We start from the raw sequence: 16,922 nt of genomic DNA, 5'->3' as shown, positions 1-16,922 counted from the left end.
AGCCTAACCATCCTCATTTCAAAATGGTAACTCAGTCCTAGAAGCACCAGGAAATGCAAGAGGGTGCTCAGTTTGTAGGGCAGTATTAAGATTACACAGTTCTTATGTTCTGTAAGATTTTCTGTGATAAGATGAAGGGAAGTTTCCTCCCAATGTTTGTCACAATGAATAAAATTCTGAAGCGACACTTGTTAAGATCACAGGTATATGTGACTGTGTAATGGCTCATTTGACTAGATCCTGGGTAGTTTCAGTGGCACATCATTTGAATATTCCAGCTCTTTGTTCTGTCACTGGCTCCCAAACCTTTTGTACAGCTTTAGTCTTTTTGTTTAGTACAGTTTTGGTGAGCAGTTCTGTAATTATTATTTAGATAGGTGTTTTCATTTACCTCCTTATCTATCTTCTACTGATTGTGCATTTCTCAGTAGTGGAGAACCTCTAATTACTATACTTGAAGAAGAAGAACAGTTACTCTCATTAACTGCAGTTCTTCAGTAATCTTACTGGAACAGACCATTTCTTCAACCGTGTGTCTGCAGTTCTGTAGAGTTTGTATTGAATTCTGAGGAGTGGAAAAGTTCAAGTGTATGAGAGCCAGGCCTTTTTTATATAATCTCAGACTGGACCCCATCATGTCTTGATCAGTTTGTGTGATCCCACAATTGTCTGAATGCACCCAGAATTTAGTTCTGTACTGGTAAGCTATTCAAAATGCCAGTTAGAGATGAGTAACCTTTCTTTCAAACAATTGGAACAGTATCCTTCTGCAAATAAATGGAATGGATGAGCCTTACATCCCAAGCACGGTGTCACACACTTGAAAAAATGCACATTTGTTTCTTCTGGGTAAAAAACATATCAGTGACAGATTGGGGTTATATAGTAACTGGAAAAAATAAATTTACAGATGACAAAAATTTCATGTCCTGCAATCTAGATTGCCCAAAGAGACATGTTTGCTTTGTTTGCTCTTCAGCAAAATAGGTGGGACAGATCAGTCAGTTTTAGATATTCCAAGACAAAAAGGTGAATACATTAATAGATTTGTTTAATTTACCCAATTTGTTTCTCAGACTGCTTATAACATGTTACCCTAGACATTTTAAAAGAGAGGAAATATAAAAATGGGCTGAGAAAAAAGAATGGCTTCCACAAAGTTCACAGGGGTAGCCTTGTTAGTGTGTATCCACAAAAACAAGAAGTCCTGTGGCACCTTGGAGACTAACAGATTTTTTTGGCGTATAAGCTTTTGTGGGCAAAGACCCGCTTCATCAGATCCATGCAGTAGATCTTTGCCCATGAAAGTTTATACTCCAAAAAGTTTGTTAATCTGTGAGGTGCCACAGGAGTGCTCATTGTTTCTACAAAATTGTTTGCATACAGGGTGACAGTGAGGCCAGTTTGCGAGATTGGTTATAGCAAAGTACTTGATATATCAGCTATCAGAAAAACACAAATAACTCAAAGAATTGCTGTGTAATATCCCCAACTGTCAATTAAGAACATAACAGATTTGGCTGTTGAAGCAAATATGTGTCAAAGCCAATGGATCTTATTTCTAGAGTTATTTTTGAATTCAAAAAATATGCATGTTGTTAAATATTATTTTTCCCAAAGGAGGGAGCAGTTTTATTTTTAAAAACAAGTTACTAGTTGACCTACCTTTCTTTCACCGCTATTTATATATGCAGAAAAAGGTATAATGCAACTCTTGACCTATAGGATTCATTGTTCTGAAGATGGGCATTTTGATTTTGTGAGTGTGGCACTTGACATGCCAGCTGTCTTTAGTATATGGTGAGATGGGGTCAGTAGTTGCAGAAGATTACTACTACCTGTGAGTGATTGTTTACATGTAGGTGCTTCAGTTCCAGCTCCTCTGTCATAGTAATTATAGTTAGTTTAAAGTATGTGTGTGTATACATATATAATAATATAATATAATAATATATATAATATATTAGTACAAGAGAAACAAGGAAAATATTTAATTTTGGGATGCTTGGATATCGTAGGAATCATCAGATCCTTTAATTTTGTTTCTGCTTTTATAAAACTATTGAATTTATTTAAGATATCTTTAAAGAGTAGTGTACACGGAGGCTACGTCTACACTACAGCGATCTTTTGAAAGAATTCCTTCTGAAGGGACTTCTTTTGACAGAGTGCATCCGCACACAAAAAAGAGGATCAAGAGAGATTTGGTCTCTCAAAAGAGAGTGCCCACACAGCTCCCGCTCTTTTGAAAGAATGGGCCAGGGATCGAAAAATCAGGTGCAATGAGCCCTTTCGAAATAAAGGGACTGTGGAACATCTAAAGATGTTTTCTCTCTAAAGAAGCTTTGAAAAGAAGGTGCTCTTCCTGAAACAGGAGTGGAAGAACGCTTTCGATCACTTCATTCTTTTGATTTCATTTCAAAAGAACACTTTTGGTATGTAGACACGCCATTGCATATTTTGAAAGAGCCCCCTTCTTTTGAGAAATATTTCAAAAGAACTTGCTCGTGAAGACTCAGTCAAAAAGTATATTGCTTCCTGTATGTTAAAATTATTTTTCCATTAATGCTTCTGTGGTACTGTCCAAAGGGATACAGGAAGTCAGGGTGTATATTTAAGTGAAAGAACACTCTTAAGGTATAGAATCACAGAATACTAGAACTGGAAGGAACCTCAAGAGGGCTCCAGTACCCTACCGTGGATAGTAGATGATAGGAGCCAAAATTATTCCTGGTAGCATCTTAAGATTTTATCTTTATGAATTAACTTACCTGTTTTCTTATTATATGTTTGTAACAGCCAGCTAATCATTTCTTTTACTTTTTCCAAACAAATCCTCTTTCTTAAAAACAACGTGAATAAATACAATAACCACAACTCTACTGAGGTACTCTCCAATGGCCAAGACAACATATATTTTTAGAGTTATGTTAAGGAAAGAAATCTCAGTTTAAAAAAAAAAATGTAAATAATGGCAGACTTTTTTAACTCTGAAAAATATCTGTTCAGTGTTCTTTTAAGATACGTGCAAAAGTAGGCAAGTACTTTCCTAAACCTGTGACATTTGCCTGCCAAAGCTTAATTATATTTTATTTTAACCCTTTTATTATCTTAAGCCTCTCATCTGGGTATACTCATCTGAGTTGATTTGCACTTGTGTGCATTTTTGTGAATGGTGGTTTATTTTTTATGTTTGGCTTCTTTTGTTTTGGTTTGGTTTTTAGCAAAGCAAGGTTAATTTGAGATGCCCTTTGGAATGTTTAAAAACAGCAAGAGTAAAGTAGCCATGCTTCTTAAATATTCTTCAGTATTTGCCTTACTTATTCATAGGGTGAGGTTTCTACATTTTAGCCAAATTGGTTTTGTGGTTCTAAGGGATTTTTCTCCAATTGTGTTGAAGTGTCTTGAGTTTTGGAATCAAATTTAACTATGATGCCAGAGATAAGTACAGTCTTTATCAATTCTCTTCATCTAAACTTCATTCAGTGCCATTTATTCTGCCTCTTTGGAGGATGAAATATAACAGGTTGTAGTTTTGACTGTTTTGCTCACTGCAGGTGACCAACTGAGTGCCATACTGAATTCCATTCAGTCACGGCCTAATCTCCCAGCTCCTTCCATCTTTGATCAAGCTGCAAAACCTCCCTCTTCCCTAGTCCACAGTCCATTTGTGTTCGGACAGCCCCTTTCCTTCCAGCAGCCACAGCCACAGCTTCAGAGTAAGTCTGTCCACCTTACCTGCCTCCTCATATCATTTCTGAAGCGTTGCCATTGCTATAACAGTCTTAGTTGCTTGCCAGTTACTAATCACCTATCAATGCATCTGTCTGCTTTTGTTCTTCTGAGTTGGTGGTTTATACTTTTTGTTTGTTTTTTGTCTTTGTTAGTTTTTTTCAGAAACATGAGTTAATGCTCCCAGCAAAACATACTTCTGATATTTTTTTCAGTATTAAAATTACTGCATGTATTTGTGTATATGTTCTGCAGCATAGGCAGTATATTTCTAAAAGTGTGTTTCTAAGACAGTGTTTTGCAGTGGGATTATAATTATGGCTAATATTGCGTACAATGCAAAATACAGAAGTTCCTGCAATATTTGAAGAAATGTTTAATATAGGCCATAAACATTTCAGTTTTCCATTTAAAAATGTTTCTTAGCCCCTACATACATAGGCTAACCTAGTGAGGAGGGCTTTAAACTAGGTTCGACGGGGGCAGGGGAGCAAAGCTTGCAGGTAAGTGGAGAGCATGGGTACCTGGGAGATGAGCTTGAAATGGGAGGGAGTATGGGCTACCCTGGGAGATTAAAAAGAGGGCCAGGGCAAAACTGGGAGGCAAGACCAAATCAATGTCTGAGATGCCTATATACAAATGCAAGAAGTATGGGAAATAAACAAGAAGAATTGGAAGTACTAATAAATGAATACAACTATGATATCGTTGGCATGACAGAAACTTGGTGGGATAATACTCATGATTGGAATGTTGGTATTGAAGGGTACAGCCTGCTTAGGAAGGACAGACAGGGAAAGAAGGGAGGAGGTGTTGCCTTGTATATTAAAAATGTACACACTTGGACAGAGGTGGAGATGGACGTAGGAGATGGACGGGTTGAAAGTCTCTGGGTTAGACTCAGAGGAGTAAAAAACAAGGATGAGGTCCTACTAGGAGTCTACTACAGGCCCCCTAGCCAGGTGGAAGAGGTGGATGAGGCTTTCTTTAAACAGCTGACAAAATCATCCATGGCCCAGAATTTGGTGGTGATGGGGGACTTCAACTATCCAGGTATATGTTGGGAAACTAATACATCAGGGGACAGACTGTCCAATAAATTCTTGGATTGCATTGCAGACAACTTTTTATTCCAAAAGGTTGAAAAAGCTACCGGGGAGAAAGCTGTTCTAGATTTAATTTTAACAAATAAGGAGGAAATTATTGAGAATTTGAAAGTGGAAGGATGCTTGGGTGAAAGTGATCATGAAATCATAGAGTTCACAATTCTAAGGAAGGGTAGAAGGGAAAACAGTACAATAGAGAGAATGGATTTCAGGAAGGCAGATTTTGGTAAACTCAGACAGCTGGTAGGTAAGGTCCCATGGGAAGCTCAGCTGAGGAGAGTTGGCAGCTTTTGAAAGGGACGTTATTAAGGGCCCAAAAGCAAGCTATCCCGCTGCGTAGGAAAGATAGAAAACAAGGCAAAAGACTGCCTTGGCTTAACCAGGAGATCTTGCATGATCTCAAAATAAAAAAGGAATCGTATAAGAAACGGAAACTAGGACAAATTACAAAGGACGAATATAGGCAAACAACACGAGCATACAGGAGCAAGATTGGAAAGGCTAAGGCACAAAATGAGCTCAAGCTAGCTACAAGCATAAAGGGAAACAAGAAGGCTTTTTGCAAATACATTGGTAAAAAGAGGGAGACCAAGGAGAGGGTAGGGCCATTGGTCAGTGACAAGGGAGGAACAGTAACAGGGAAATTGGAAATGGCAGAGATGTTTAATAATTTCTTTGTTTCGGTCTTCACATTCGAAATCTGAATGAATGCCTGACATAGAGAATGCTAGTGAAAAAGGGGTAGGTTTAGAAGTTGAAATAAGAAACGAACAAATTAAAATTTACTTAGAAAAATTAGATATCTGCAAATCACCAGGGCCTGATGAATTGCATTCTAGAATCCTCAAGGAGCTGATAGAAGAGGTATCTGAGCCTTTAGCAATCATTTTTGGAAAAGCGTGGGAGATGGGAGAGATTCCAGAAGACTGGAAAAGGGCAAATATAGTACCCATTTATAAAAAGGGGAACAAGAATAACCCGGGAAACTACAGGCCAGTCAGCTTAACTTCTGTGCCAGGAAAGATAATGGAGCAGGTCATTAAAGAAATCATCTGCAAGCATTTGGAAGGTGGTAAGGTGATAGGGAACAGCCAGCATGGTTTTGTTAAAAACAGATCATGTCAAACCAATCTAATAGCTTTCTTTGATAGAGTAACGAGCCTTGTGGATAAGGGAGAAGCGGTGAATGTGATATACCTAGACTTCAGTAAAGCATTTGACATGGTCTCACATAACATACTTATCAATAAACTACTCAAATACAACTTAGATGGGGCTACTATAAGGTGGGTGAACAACTGGCTGGATAACCGTACCCAGAGAGTAGTTATTAATGGTTTTCAATCCTGCTGGAAAAGTATAACTAGTGGGGTTCCACAGGGGTCTGTTTTAGGACCGGTTCTGTTCAACATCTTCATTAACGATTTAGATATTGACATAGAAAGTACACTTATTAAGTTTGCAGATGATACCAAATGGGAGGGGTTGCAACTTCTTTGGAGGATAGGGTCATAATTCAAAAGGATCTGGATAAACTGGAGAAATGGGCTGAGGTAAACAGGATGAAGTTTAATAAGGACAAATGCAAAGTGCTCCACTTAGGAAGGAACAATCAGTGTCACACCTACAGAATGGGAAAGGACTGCCTAGGAATGAGTACAGCGGAAAGGGATCTAGGGGTTATAGTGGACCACAAGCTAAATATGAGTCAACAGTGTGATGCTGTTGCGAAAAAGGCAAACATGATTCTAGGATGCATTAACAGGTGTGTTGTGAACAAGACACGAGAAGTCATTCTCCCACTCTACTCTGCGCTGGTTAGGCCTCAGCTGGAGTATTGTGTCCAGTTCTGGGCACCACAGTTCAGGAAGGATGTGGACAAATTGGAGAGGGTCCAGAGGAGAGCAACGAGAATGATCAAAGGTCTAGAGAACATGACCTATGAAGAAAGGCTGAAAGAATTGGGCTTGTTTAGTTTGGAAAAGAGAAGATTGAGGGGGGACAAGATAGCAGTTTTTAGGTATCTAAAAGGGTGTCATAAGGCAGAGGGAGGGAACTTGTTCTTCCTTGCCTCTGAGGTTAGAACAAGAGGCAATGGTCTTAAATTGCAGCAGGGGAGGTTCAGGTTGGACATTAGGAAAAAGTTCCTAACTGTCAGGGTGATGAAACGCTGTCACGAATTGCCAAGGGAGGTGGTAGAATCTTCATCACTGGAGATATTTAAGAAGAGGTTAGATAGATGGCTTTCAGGGATGGTCTAGAAAGTGCTTGGTCCTGCCATGAGGACAGCGGGCTGGACTCGATGGCCTCTCGAGGTCCCTTCCAGTCCTACTCTTCTATGATTTGTCAGAATTTTTCATTGACGCACCTGAAACATGGATTTGGGACAATTTAATTCATTAATTAGAAATGTTCATTTAAAAGAGCGTCTCTTTCTAGTTTAGACAGCTTCTGGCATGCTCGTGACCATTGCCTCCAAAAAGTTAACAAATATTAACCTAAATGCTGATGGGCTGGAGAAGAAACTACTGAGTGTTTTCTCAAGTTAGAGGTCATTATGGAGAGCAGATTTGATACCTTGGAGAAGTATTGCTCTTTATTCAAAGAACAAGTATAGCATGAGTAGCAGTAATACAATCCGTCTTCCACACTCACACCTTCATAGGTGCCTGATTACTTTCTTGTAGATCCCAATTCAGTCAGTTAAGTCTCTGTCTCTGCATTCATTGGTGTCATCACTGAGAATACATCACGAACGTGAATTGTGATAGTAGTCTGTAAGATATATACCTGTACAGCACGAACTACACCAACATCTTCAGTTCATTTCGCAAAGCCTCATGAGAAAGTCTTCAAGAACAGTATTTTTTTTGATTTTGCCAGAGACAAAGCAGTAACCTGGGCAGTAAGACACTAAGCCACTTAGACGTCCTATGAGCCATCCAATATCGGGGGAATTTAACTATAAAAATGGCTGTTCTGTAATTGAATAAAAGTTTTGTCATTTTGAAAATATTTTTAACAGAAGTGAGCTTTCCTTCTGTCTTATGAGACACATCTTAAGTCTGCTTGTCCCTATATATGGTGAATAAAATTCACATTATTTTGAAATATGGGTAATTACTATTGTCTGAATCCTGCAGGTCAGCAGCATAGAGCCCTATTGAATTCATTGGACTGCCACTGTGTCATTTGGAGGACTTGCAGCAGCATCATCTTAAAATTGTCTGTCTGTATAAGGGGTCAGCAAACCCTGGCATGGGTGCCAAGAGTGGAACATGAGCCCATTTTCATGAGCTCAGGAGCTCATCCCCGACCCTCCACCCCCATGTAGCCTGGAGCTTGCTCAAAGCCAGGCTGCCTGTGGATTAACAGAAGACCAGCTATTGCTACCTACCACCACCTAAATGATAAAGCTCTATATCTGAATTTACTAATGAAGCTGTTGTAAGTGGGACTATTAGTGACTTTAAAAAGTATCACCGGCACTCAGATCATACATAGAGGTCAAAATGTCAAATTTCAGCACTCTGCCTCAGAAAGGTTGCTGACCCCTGATCTGTATAAACTGTGTTACCTAAAACCACTTTTTGGAAAGCTTCCTTTTCTTTTGGACTTTGTTTTCCTGAAGAAATAGCTTTTTTGTTTAGCATCTTTTGTCATGAACAGCTAGCTCATAATCTTTCATTTTCATTTCTACTATCCCTCTTTTTCCCCCCTCTGTTCAAAGAAAATATAAACATTTAAAAAAAAGCCTCTGAGGAGGAGGTGGTTTGTTTTTTAATCCATTTCTCACATTCCATTTACAAATAACCCATTGACCTTTTCCTGTCAAAGATCAAATAATGTAGTATTTCAGGTGTCTCTGAATATAGGTGGTTGAAATAAATACTAGTGCCTTTCCAAATGATTACGCCCCGCCATGTTTCTGTGACTATACTTCAGATGTCTTACTCTTCTTGCATGGGTTATAGCTTCCGATTCGCCTTATGTCATGAGTGCTCTGTTGAGAGGAAGCAGCAAGTTCTGTCTTTTTCTATGAATTCTACACCATTCACCAACTTGAGCTATATGTATTTGCCTCTATGTGACAAAAAAGGAATCCCGTTTTCATGTCAGACAAGCTTCTTAATTTCCGTGGGGGGATTGTCCTCTTTCCTAACCCTTCAAATTCTCTTTACGACTTCAGCTCTGCAGTTTTCTAATAAGCTGTCTTCTACTTTTTTCCCCCCCTCTGTCCACCATTATTCATACTTATTATTGTCACTTTCACTGAGAACACAGGACAATAGCTTGAAATTCACAGGCCATAAGAATTAAAAGACTAACTGCAAACTGTGTTTTGTAACCTATCCTTTAAATCAGCTTCTGTACCTAATAGCTGGAAGATAGCTAATATGATGCCAATATTTAAAAAGGGCACTAAAGGTGATCTTGGTAATTACAGACCAGTAAGTTTACCATCAGTACCAGCCAAATTCAAATTGAAAGTGTAGGAAAGAATAAAATTGTCAGACACAGAGGTGAACACAATTTGTTGGGGAAGTGTCAACATGATTTTTTGAAAGGGAAGTCATGCCCTACTAATCTACTAGAGTTCTCTGAGTGGTTCAATAACCAGACAAGAGGGATCCAGTGGACATAGCCTCCTTAGATTTCCACAAAGCCTTTGACAATGTCCCTCACCATAGGCTCTTAAGTAAGTTGTCATGGGATAAGAGGGAAGGTCCTCTCTTGGGCTGAAAACTGATTAAAAGACAGAAAACAAAGAATAGGAATAAATGGTGAATTTTCAGAATGGAGAATGGTAACCGATGGTGTCATCCAAGGGTCTGTACTGGTACCAACCCTACTCAACCTATTTATAAATGTTCTGGAGAAAGGGGTAAACAGTGAGATGGCAAAATTTGCAGATGATGCTAAGCTGTTCAAGATAGTTAAGAGCAAAGCAGACTGAAGAGCTTCAGAAAGATCTCACAAACTAAGTGATTGGGCAGTAAAATGGCAAATTACATTTAATGTTGATAAACGTAAAGTAATGCACATTGGAAGTCAATAATCCCAATTATACATACAAACTGATGGGGATTGATTTAGCTATAACTACTCAAGAAAGATATCTTGGCATCATTGTGGACAGTTTTCAGAAAACATCTAGTCAATAAGTGGCAGAAGTCAAAAAAGCAAACAAAATGTTAGTAATCATTCAAAAGGGGTAGAGAATAAGACAGAATATCTTATTGCCTCTGCAAAATCCGTGGTGTACCCACATCTTGAATACTACATGCAAATGTGGTCACATCATCTCAAAAAAGACATATAGGCTTTGGAAAAGGTTCAGAAATTACGAAATTACAAAAATTATTAGGGGTTTGTAAGTGATGCCAGATGGAGAGATTAAAAAGACTGCAATTTTTCATTTTAGAAGAAGAGGAGACTAAAGGTGGGTATGTTAGCAGTCCATAAAATCATTACTGACTTGGGGAAGGTGAATAAGGAAACATTATTTACATACTCCCATAACGTCATAACTAGGGGTCAGCAAATGGAATTAATGGTTAGCAGTTTTAAAACAAACAAAAGGAAGTTTTTCTTCATGCAGCACATGGTAGGCCTGTGGAACTTCTTGCCAGAGGATGTTGTGAAGACCAGAACTTACAGGGTTCGGGAAAAAGAATTTGATAAATTCATGGAGGTTATGTCCATCAATTGCTATTAACCCAGGGTGGTTAGGTGTGGTGCAGCTAGCCTCTGTCAGAGGTTGGAAATGGATGACAGAAGGGGGTTCTCTTGATGATTACCTATTCTGTTCACTCCCTCTCGGGAATCTGGCATTGGTGACTGTTGGCAGACAGGATACTGAGCTAGATGGACCTGTGGTCTGACCCAGTATGGCCAGTCTAATGAAGTTAAACACCCCATAAAAACTATGTTGGCCCAGGAATCATCTAATGGACATGGAGTCAGTATTTTCTTTAGTCTACTTAAATATTTATCATGCACTTATCTCTGAAGCACCTTTCTCTTATAGGCTGTGTCTACATGGGCACAAAATAGCCATATTTCAGAGATTACTAATGAAGCGCTGAATTGAATATTCAGCACCTCATTAGCATTAGGATGCTTCTGGCCACAGTGCTTCAAAAGCATGCTGCTTGGCGCGGCTATACGGGGGTCCTTTCGAAGGACCCTGCACCTTTCGAAATCCCCTTATCCCGCTGTGAGCCGATGCCCAGGTACCAGCTAAAGGTCTGGTGGGGCAAAGGGGGTGATGCCACACCAGCAGCTACGCTAAGCAGCCAGGGCAGGCTGGGTTCTTTGGTTTGTGTTTAGTTCGGGTACAGCAGCAAGAGGAAAATTACACTTAGAGAGGCTTTAACAGTTACTTTTTATTTATACAAAGATGGAAACAATTTAACTAAGACAGGTGATCAAAGTACCACAATTGTGAATTTTTGTTTATAACTTTACTAACAGTTAATAGGAAACCGCTGGCAGTGATTTTACAACAGAAGTGGCTGCCGCGTGTAAAAGGGGGTTTTAAACTGACCGCTCAATTTATGAATGAAACCAAGATGGCCGCCAAATGAGTGACAGGATAGTGATTTTTCTCGTGGTTATTAATGTTTACAGAAGGTAATTGCTGACCGCAGCTTGCCAATTAAGGTAAGGTAAGGACCCCCTGTGGTTTGATAGGCAAGATAATAATTTTCTACAGTTCTACGTAAAAGATAGTGGAGGATCGCAGTGTTCTAATAGATCAAAGGGGTAAATGCGTTTTAAGGATAAGGTAAGGGCTTCCCCCAGTTTGAGTGACAGGCTAATGGTTTTTAGCAGTTTGTAGCCCAAAACAGTTAGTACCCGTGGTTTTTAAAGGGGAAACAACACAATTTAACTTAAGAAAAGTTTTAGACAAACTAGCTAGCTTAAACTAATACAAGTAATGTGTACACAAGAAAGGCCTGTTGCAGGTGTGATTTTCACCCCTGCCTCTTAGACCTGGTGGAACCAGAGTCTTTCCCTCAATTCCTATAGGAAAGAAGTGTAATACAGGTGTAATTCTTACCCCTGCCTCCTAGATCCGGTGTGACCCAGAATCTTTCTCTCAATCCCTCGGGAAGAAGTAGATACGAACCAGGCGTCCCCAGTCTCGGGAGTTAATTCCAGACCTGGCCAGCAGGTGTAGGTGATTGAAACTCAAAGGGGGGTGGGCTGCCAAGCCCCTTTATACCCCTTTTGTCACGTACACTTCTTCCTGGTCTCAAGTGGCCAATTGGGAGGAATATGTTTGAACCCCAGGTTTCCCAGGGAAGGTGCAAGGCTCAATTTGCACCTGTGAATTGTGGACAGTTGGGCACCTTTGGAGGTGATGGGTGGGGGTTCCCCGTTCTTCCTGGGGAAGTGATTAGGCATGTCAATTACCGAGATCAGCCAGAAGGGCGGCCATTAGCTAGCCCATTCACTGTCTGGTTTTTGTGTATAGTAGAGAGGCTGGGCGAGACAGCACACCTGCGTTCCCAGGACATCAAAGGCTGCCTGTCTCCCCTGCTTATTTCTCTCTCTGTCTCTCCCAGTGGAGGGGCGAGAAAGAAGAAAAAAAAGCCAAATCGGGGGGTTCATGTCTGGCTACACCCGCTCACTGATCGGAATAAGGAGATTTTGAAAGATGTGGGGTCCTTTCGAAAAGGACCCCCGTGTAGCCGCGCCGAGCTGCGCACTTTCAAAGAGCTGCGGCCAGAAGCGTCCTAATGCTAACAAGGTGCTGAATATTCAATTCAGCGCCTCATTAGTAATCTTCGAAATGGCCATTAGCATGGCTGTTTCGAAGATTTGTGCCCATGTAGACACACCCACTGTGTTTCTTCCCAATATGACAGTTTTCACTGATCATAATGTGAAATTGGGCTGGCTTCACCTCTACTATACTCTCCCCCACAGATCCCCATAAAGCTGACTGAGAATGTCAGTGGTTCTTTGGGTTAGCAACTGCACAAACGAATGCCAAAACCGTCCTCAAGAAATTTAAAAAAAAAAAAAAAGTCTGCCTTTGTAGTCTACAGGAATTTTTTTGTATCAAAATACTATGTACAGTGTAAGGAGCAATGACAACCTCAATATGTTGAATCAAACATTGCAAATTGCTTCTCACTAGAGGAATAAGATTTTCAGAATTGGAAAACTCAGAAGCACCCGTGCAAGGAAACTTTAGCGGCAAAGGTTGTAAATTCCATATACACAGAAAATTAAATTTAAGGTAGTTGAGTGCTGATTTACAGGCAGGTGTATGAGAGCCTATGCAGTGTAGGAGATCCAGTGTTTGGGGGTGTGAGGATAAAGAAACATTAGAATTAACACGGCATTGAAATACTCTATTATAGGTGCATGTTGAAAGGGCATGCTTTTGTGCGGTTTGTTTTTTTTCTCTTGATAAAAGTTTGAATGTAAATTCTGTCCCCAAACAATAGTTAGTGTTTAATGTTGAGAGCTAAAGCATAGAAAAATCAGTACATTCCAAACACCCAGGTTGTTTTGATCCCTTTGGTGAAGTCATGTTATGTTGTATATGGTAGTCTTTACCCTGTTACATAGTAAGCCTTTCTGTATCATGTTAACAAATACTATAAAAACTTGTGCTGTTATAGGTGAGGTTTCACCAGCTTAAACATTTTGATTTTGGTGGCCCTAATCATTAATTTTCATATTATTTATTACTGATTTACTCAGAACCCAGTTCTCTGGCCTTAAGAGGAGACTATTGGTATTCCCAAACTGCTTTTCTTCCGTGCATGCCAGCATTCATTCTCTTCCCTTGGACAAAAACCATCTTGTGTCTCACACCTGCTCACGTGCGGGGACAGGACACACACACACACACACACACACGCACACGAGTGTGTTCAGGCCCTCTCTCAATAATCTTTTAGTTTGTAAAGTGACCCTTATGAAGCCTGAATTCTGGAAACACTCTAATGGACAAGATAACCTCTACAATATATGGTCCCTGGTATAGTTTAGAAATAGCTGAATTTGGAAGCATGGCAAATATTTCCCTTACAACACATGACCACAACCCTCAACTCCTAATAGCCAAAACAACAGCCCTGTAATCACACCGGCATATGACTACATACATTAGTGTACTTGCTCCTGAGTTACTTCTAAACTCAGCAGGTACCACTGTCGACTTAATCAGCATTCCTTAGAAAAGTGTGGAGTGGGACGTGAAGGACTAGGGAGGTAGTGCACAGTTATGGGACCAGCCATAATTTGGCCCTAATGGGATAGAATAGGGGCTGGGGAGATATATGGCCCCTTTTTGTCTCGAGAGATGGTGGTTAGCAGTGGCAGTGAGGATCTATGGGCAGTGTTTATGTCTGCAGCTTCTCTCATGCCTTATCCGTCCAATGTTGGATTTGTATGGTCGATTGCAGTAACTGCATGTCAGTCTGTTTCTGAATTCTTGAGTCTGAGAGCTTTTCCTTCTAAGGCAAAGTTCTTTTGTGTGGCTGGCAAACATACTATCGAAGGATGATATTCCCTCTCGTAGCAATCGTCACCAGGTATTTCAATCGGATAATGTAGATTCCCAGGATTTTGGATTGATGTTAAATTTTTTAACGGTGTTTTTTGCCTGTATCCTTGAAGTGTGGCCTGGGTCTTCCTCTTGTTCTCAACCCACATGACAGTTCGTCGAAGAGGGTTTCCGTGGGAAGACATTCATCACCCATTCCATGACCAAGCCAACCTTCCCACAAGGCAGTGGGGAAGTTGGGGATATAATGTCTTCAGAAATCATTTTAACCTAAACTGGGACCACAGATACTGAAGGGCCTTGCATAGTATCACTGTGGAGTCAGACAAAAGAACCAGAGCACACTGTTCAGTTAACCTATTTTTTTTTAAATTTAGTTGCTTCTCATTGCCAGAGGAGTACAAAGTAGTTGGAATGTGTATTTGAATTTCCTGTCTGTTCTCAAATTTCTCCTCCCTTTTGCACTGAAGCACAGCATTATCCATGCCTTGCACATATACCTCCTTTGGATATGGTGAAATGAGTAGCTGCTGAAAATAAGCCTTTAGGATTAATAAGCAAAAAGAAGGGGAGAAAAGGGGGGGGGTTCTTTTTCAGAGCAATTCATGGAGAATTGTACTTTTTCCAGATGGTTGCCAGAAGCCATTTTAAATAGTACTCTGTGGACTGAAACACAGGAGATGATAGTCATTTTGATGAGTAGATTTTCTAGATTATTTTGTGCCAAAACATTTTCCATGCCTGATAAAGAGGCACAGGTGTGCAGTGCTGCTGAGGTGACAAGACTGTTAGGGAGCTGGGTGAGTTGGAGCAAACAGCCAATCAGCACTGCCTGCAGAAAATCCAATTCAAACTGTAGACAGTTCCTTAAAGGTTCCTGGTTTGGCTGCTCCTTTTGCTGCTAGATATCTGTTATCCCTCCGAGGAGGGAGGTACAACCAAGCCTCAGTGCCTCAAAGGTGGAGGTGTTCTTTGCTGCATGGTTTTGGGTGTCCATGGAGTTGCCGGAGAGGAAAGAGGTGATTATGGCTGTGGCCCATTTTACCTTCTCCCTTCCCACCGCCCCAGCCAGCTGCCCCAGTCACTAAAATCCAACCATTCCTTTTCAGCCATGCAGCCAAACTTTAATTCAAGTTTTCAGCATTCACATCTTCACTACAGCAGCCTCTTCATTTTTGGCCCTCATTACTTCAGTGTTGGGCCCTTCTAGGCTTTTCAGATTGGTATTCCTGAAATCACCTTGTTTCATTGTTCTAATGTGGTGAATGCTCTGTTCAAGCTCCTCCCTTGGTTTCCCCTTCAACTTTACATCAGATGCAAACCCCTTGTCTGTCTCTTTCATTACTTAGTCAAAGCTTCTGCTACCTCATCTAGTAATGTGTTGTAATGTTCATCCCTACCTTTGCTACACCAGTACTCCTAGCCTTTAATGCCCATTAGTCAACTTCTGCCATAAACACACTGTGCTTTTTTCCTCCATGCTGCCCCTTAAGAATAAAATGAAGTAAGAAAAAAAACTAAATATACACAACCATATCATTCAAATTCTCCCTTAAAACTCTCCTCTGTCAGATTGGTAGTCATAGCCAAATTGGTGACAAGCTGTGACTAATCATTTGTCTTCTCCATTCATTTTACCTCTACACCATGTTTGAAAAATGTACTGTGTAGGTCACTAAGTTAACTCTTCACCAGATTCATTTGTTTGTATGTTGTATCTTCATCTTTTTTCTGTTTTCGATCTGTAGATGGTAGGACCTTCAGGACAGAGATTCTCTGATTTTTTAGCATGCTGGCTCACTAATCCCAGTTTGAACCTTGGTGTGCTAGCATAATTTTTTAATAAAATTCAGGCTTCTTTGAAAATCTCTAAGTGAATAGGTGGTGGAAGAAAGCATAAGAGGAGTAATGATTGGAGATGGGGTTTGGAAGGAGAGGTACAGAGAAGATATTTAGAGAATGTGTTTATCGAGGACAGGCAGAATGACACTGAAGAGAGATGATGGAGATTAGAGAAGGCAGTCAATCAGCAGACATTACAGTGTCTTTGGTTGAAGAATTAGCTCTATAATGTAATGAACCCAGTTAGGCTTAGGTAATTTAAATACATACACACATCTATTTAAATTGGCATATTCATGCATGTTCTCATCACAGAAAAGAACATACAATTTAGATGAGACTACTATAAGGTAGGTGCATAACTGGCTGGATAACCATACCCAGAGGGTAGTTCTTAATGGTTCTCAATCCTGCTAGAAAAGTGTAAAAAGTGGGGTTCCGTAAGGGTCTGTGTTAGGATCGGTTCTGTTCAATGTCTTCATCAATGATTTAGATACTGACATAGAAAGTACGCTTATTAAGTTTGCAGATGATACCAAGTTGGGAGGGGTTGCAAATGCTTCGGAGGATAGGGTCATAATTCAAAATGATCTGGAGAAATTGGAGAAATGGTCTGAGGTAAACAGGATGAAGTTTAATAAGGACAAATGCAAAGTGCTCCACTTAGGAAGGAACAATCAGTTTCACACATACAGAATGGGAAGAGACTG

The 16,922-nt window shown here is 40.1% G+C and overlaps 1 protein-coding gene across 7 annotated transcripts in view; it reads left to right on the top strand.

Annotated features, from left to right (window-relative positions):
- MYCBP2 (MYC binding protein 2) overlaps positions 1-16,922 on the top strand; it is a 354,939-nt gene that overhangs the window by 268,209 nt on the left and 69,808 nt on the right. For 5 of the 7 annotated variants that reach the window (XM_074989094.1, XM_074989085.1, XM_074989060.1 and 2 more), the window contains one exon: positions 3,558-3,719. The exons of the other annotated variants lie outside the window; for them this stretch is intronic. In XM_074989094.1, coding sequence (XP_074845195.1) covers positions 3,558-3,719 — 162 coding nt within the window. The remainder of the gene's footprint in view (positions 1-3,557; positions 3,720-16,922) is intronic. 7 annotated transcript variants of the gene reach the window in all.

This window comes from Carettochelys insculpta, chromosome 1 (genome assembly GCF_033958435.1).
Source record: "Carettochelys insculpta isolate YL-2023 chromosome 1, ASM3395843v1, whole genome shotgun sequence".
NCBI lineage: Eukaryota > Metazoa > Chordata > Testudines > Carettochelyidae > Carettochelys > Carettochelys insculpta.
Note: the sequence above shows the minus strand (reverse complement) of the source record. Positions and strands in the feature narration are given on the sequence as shown.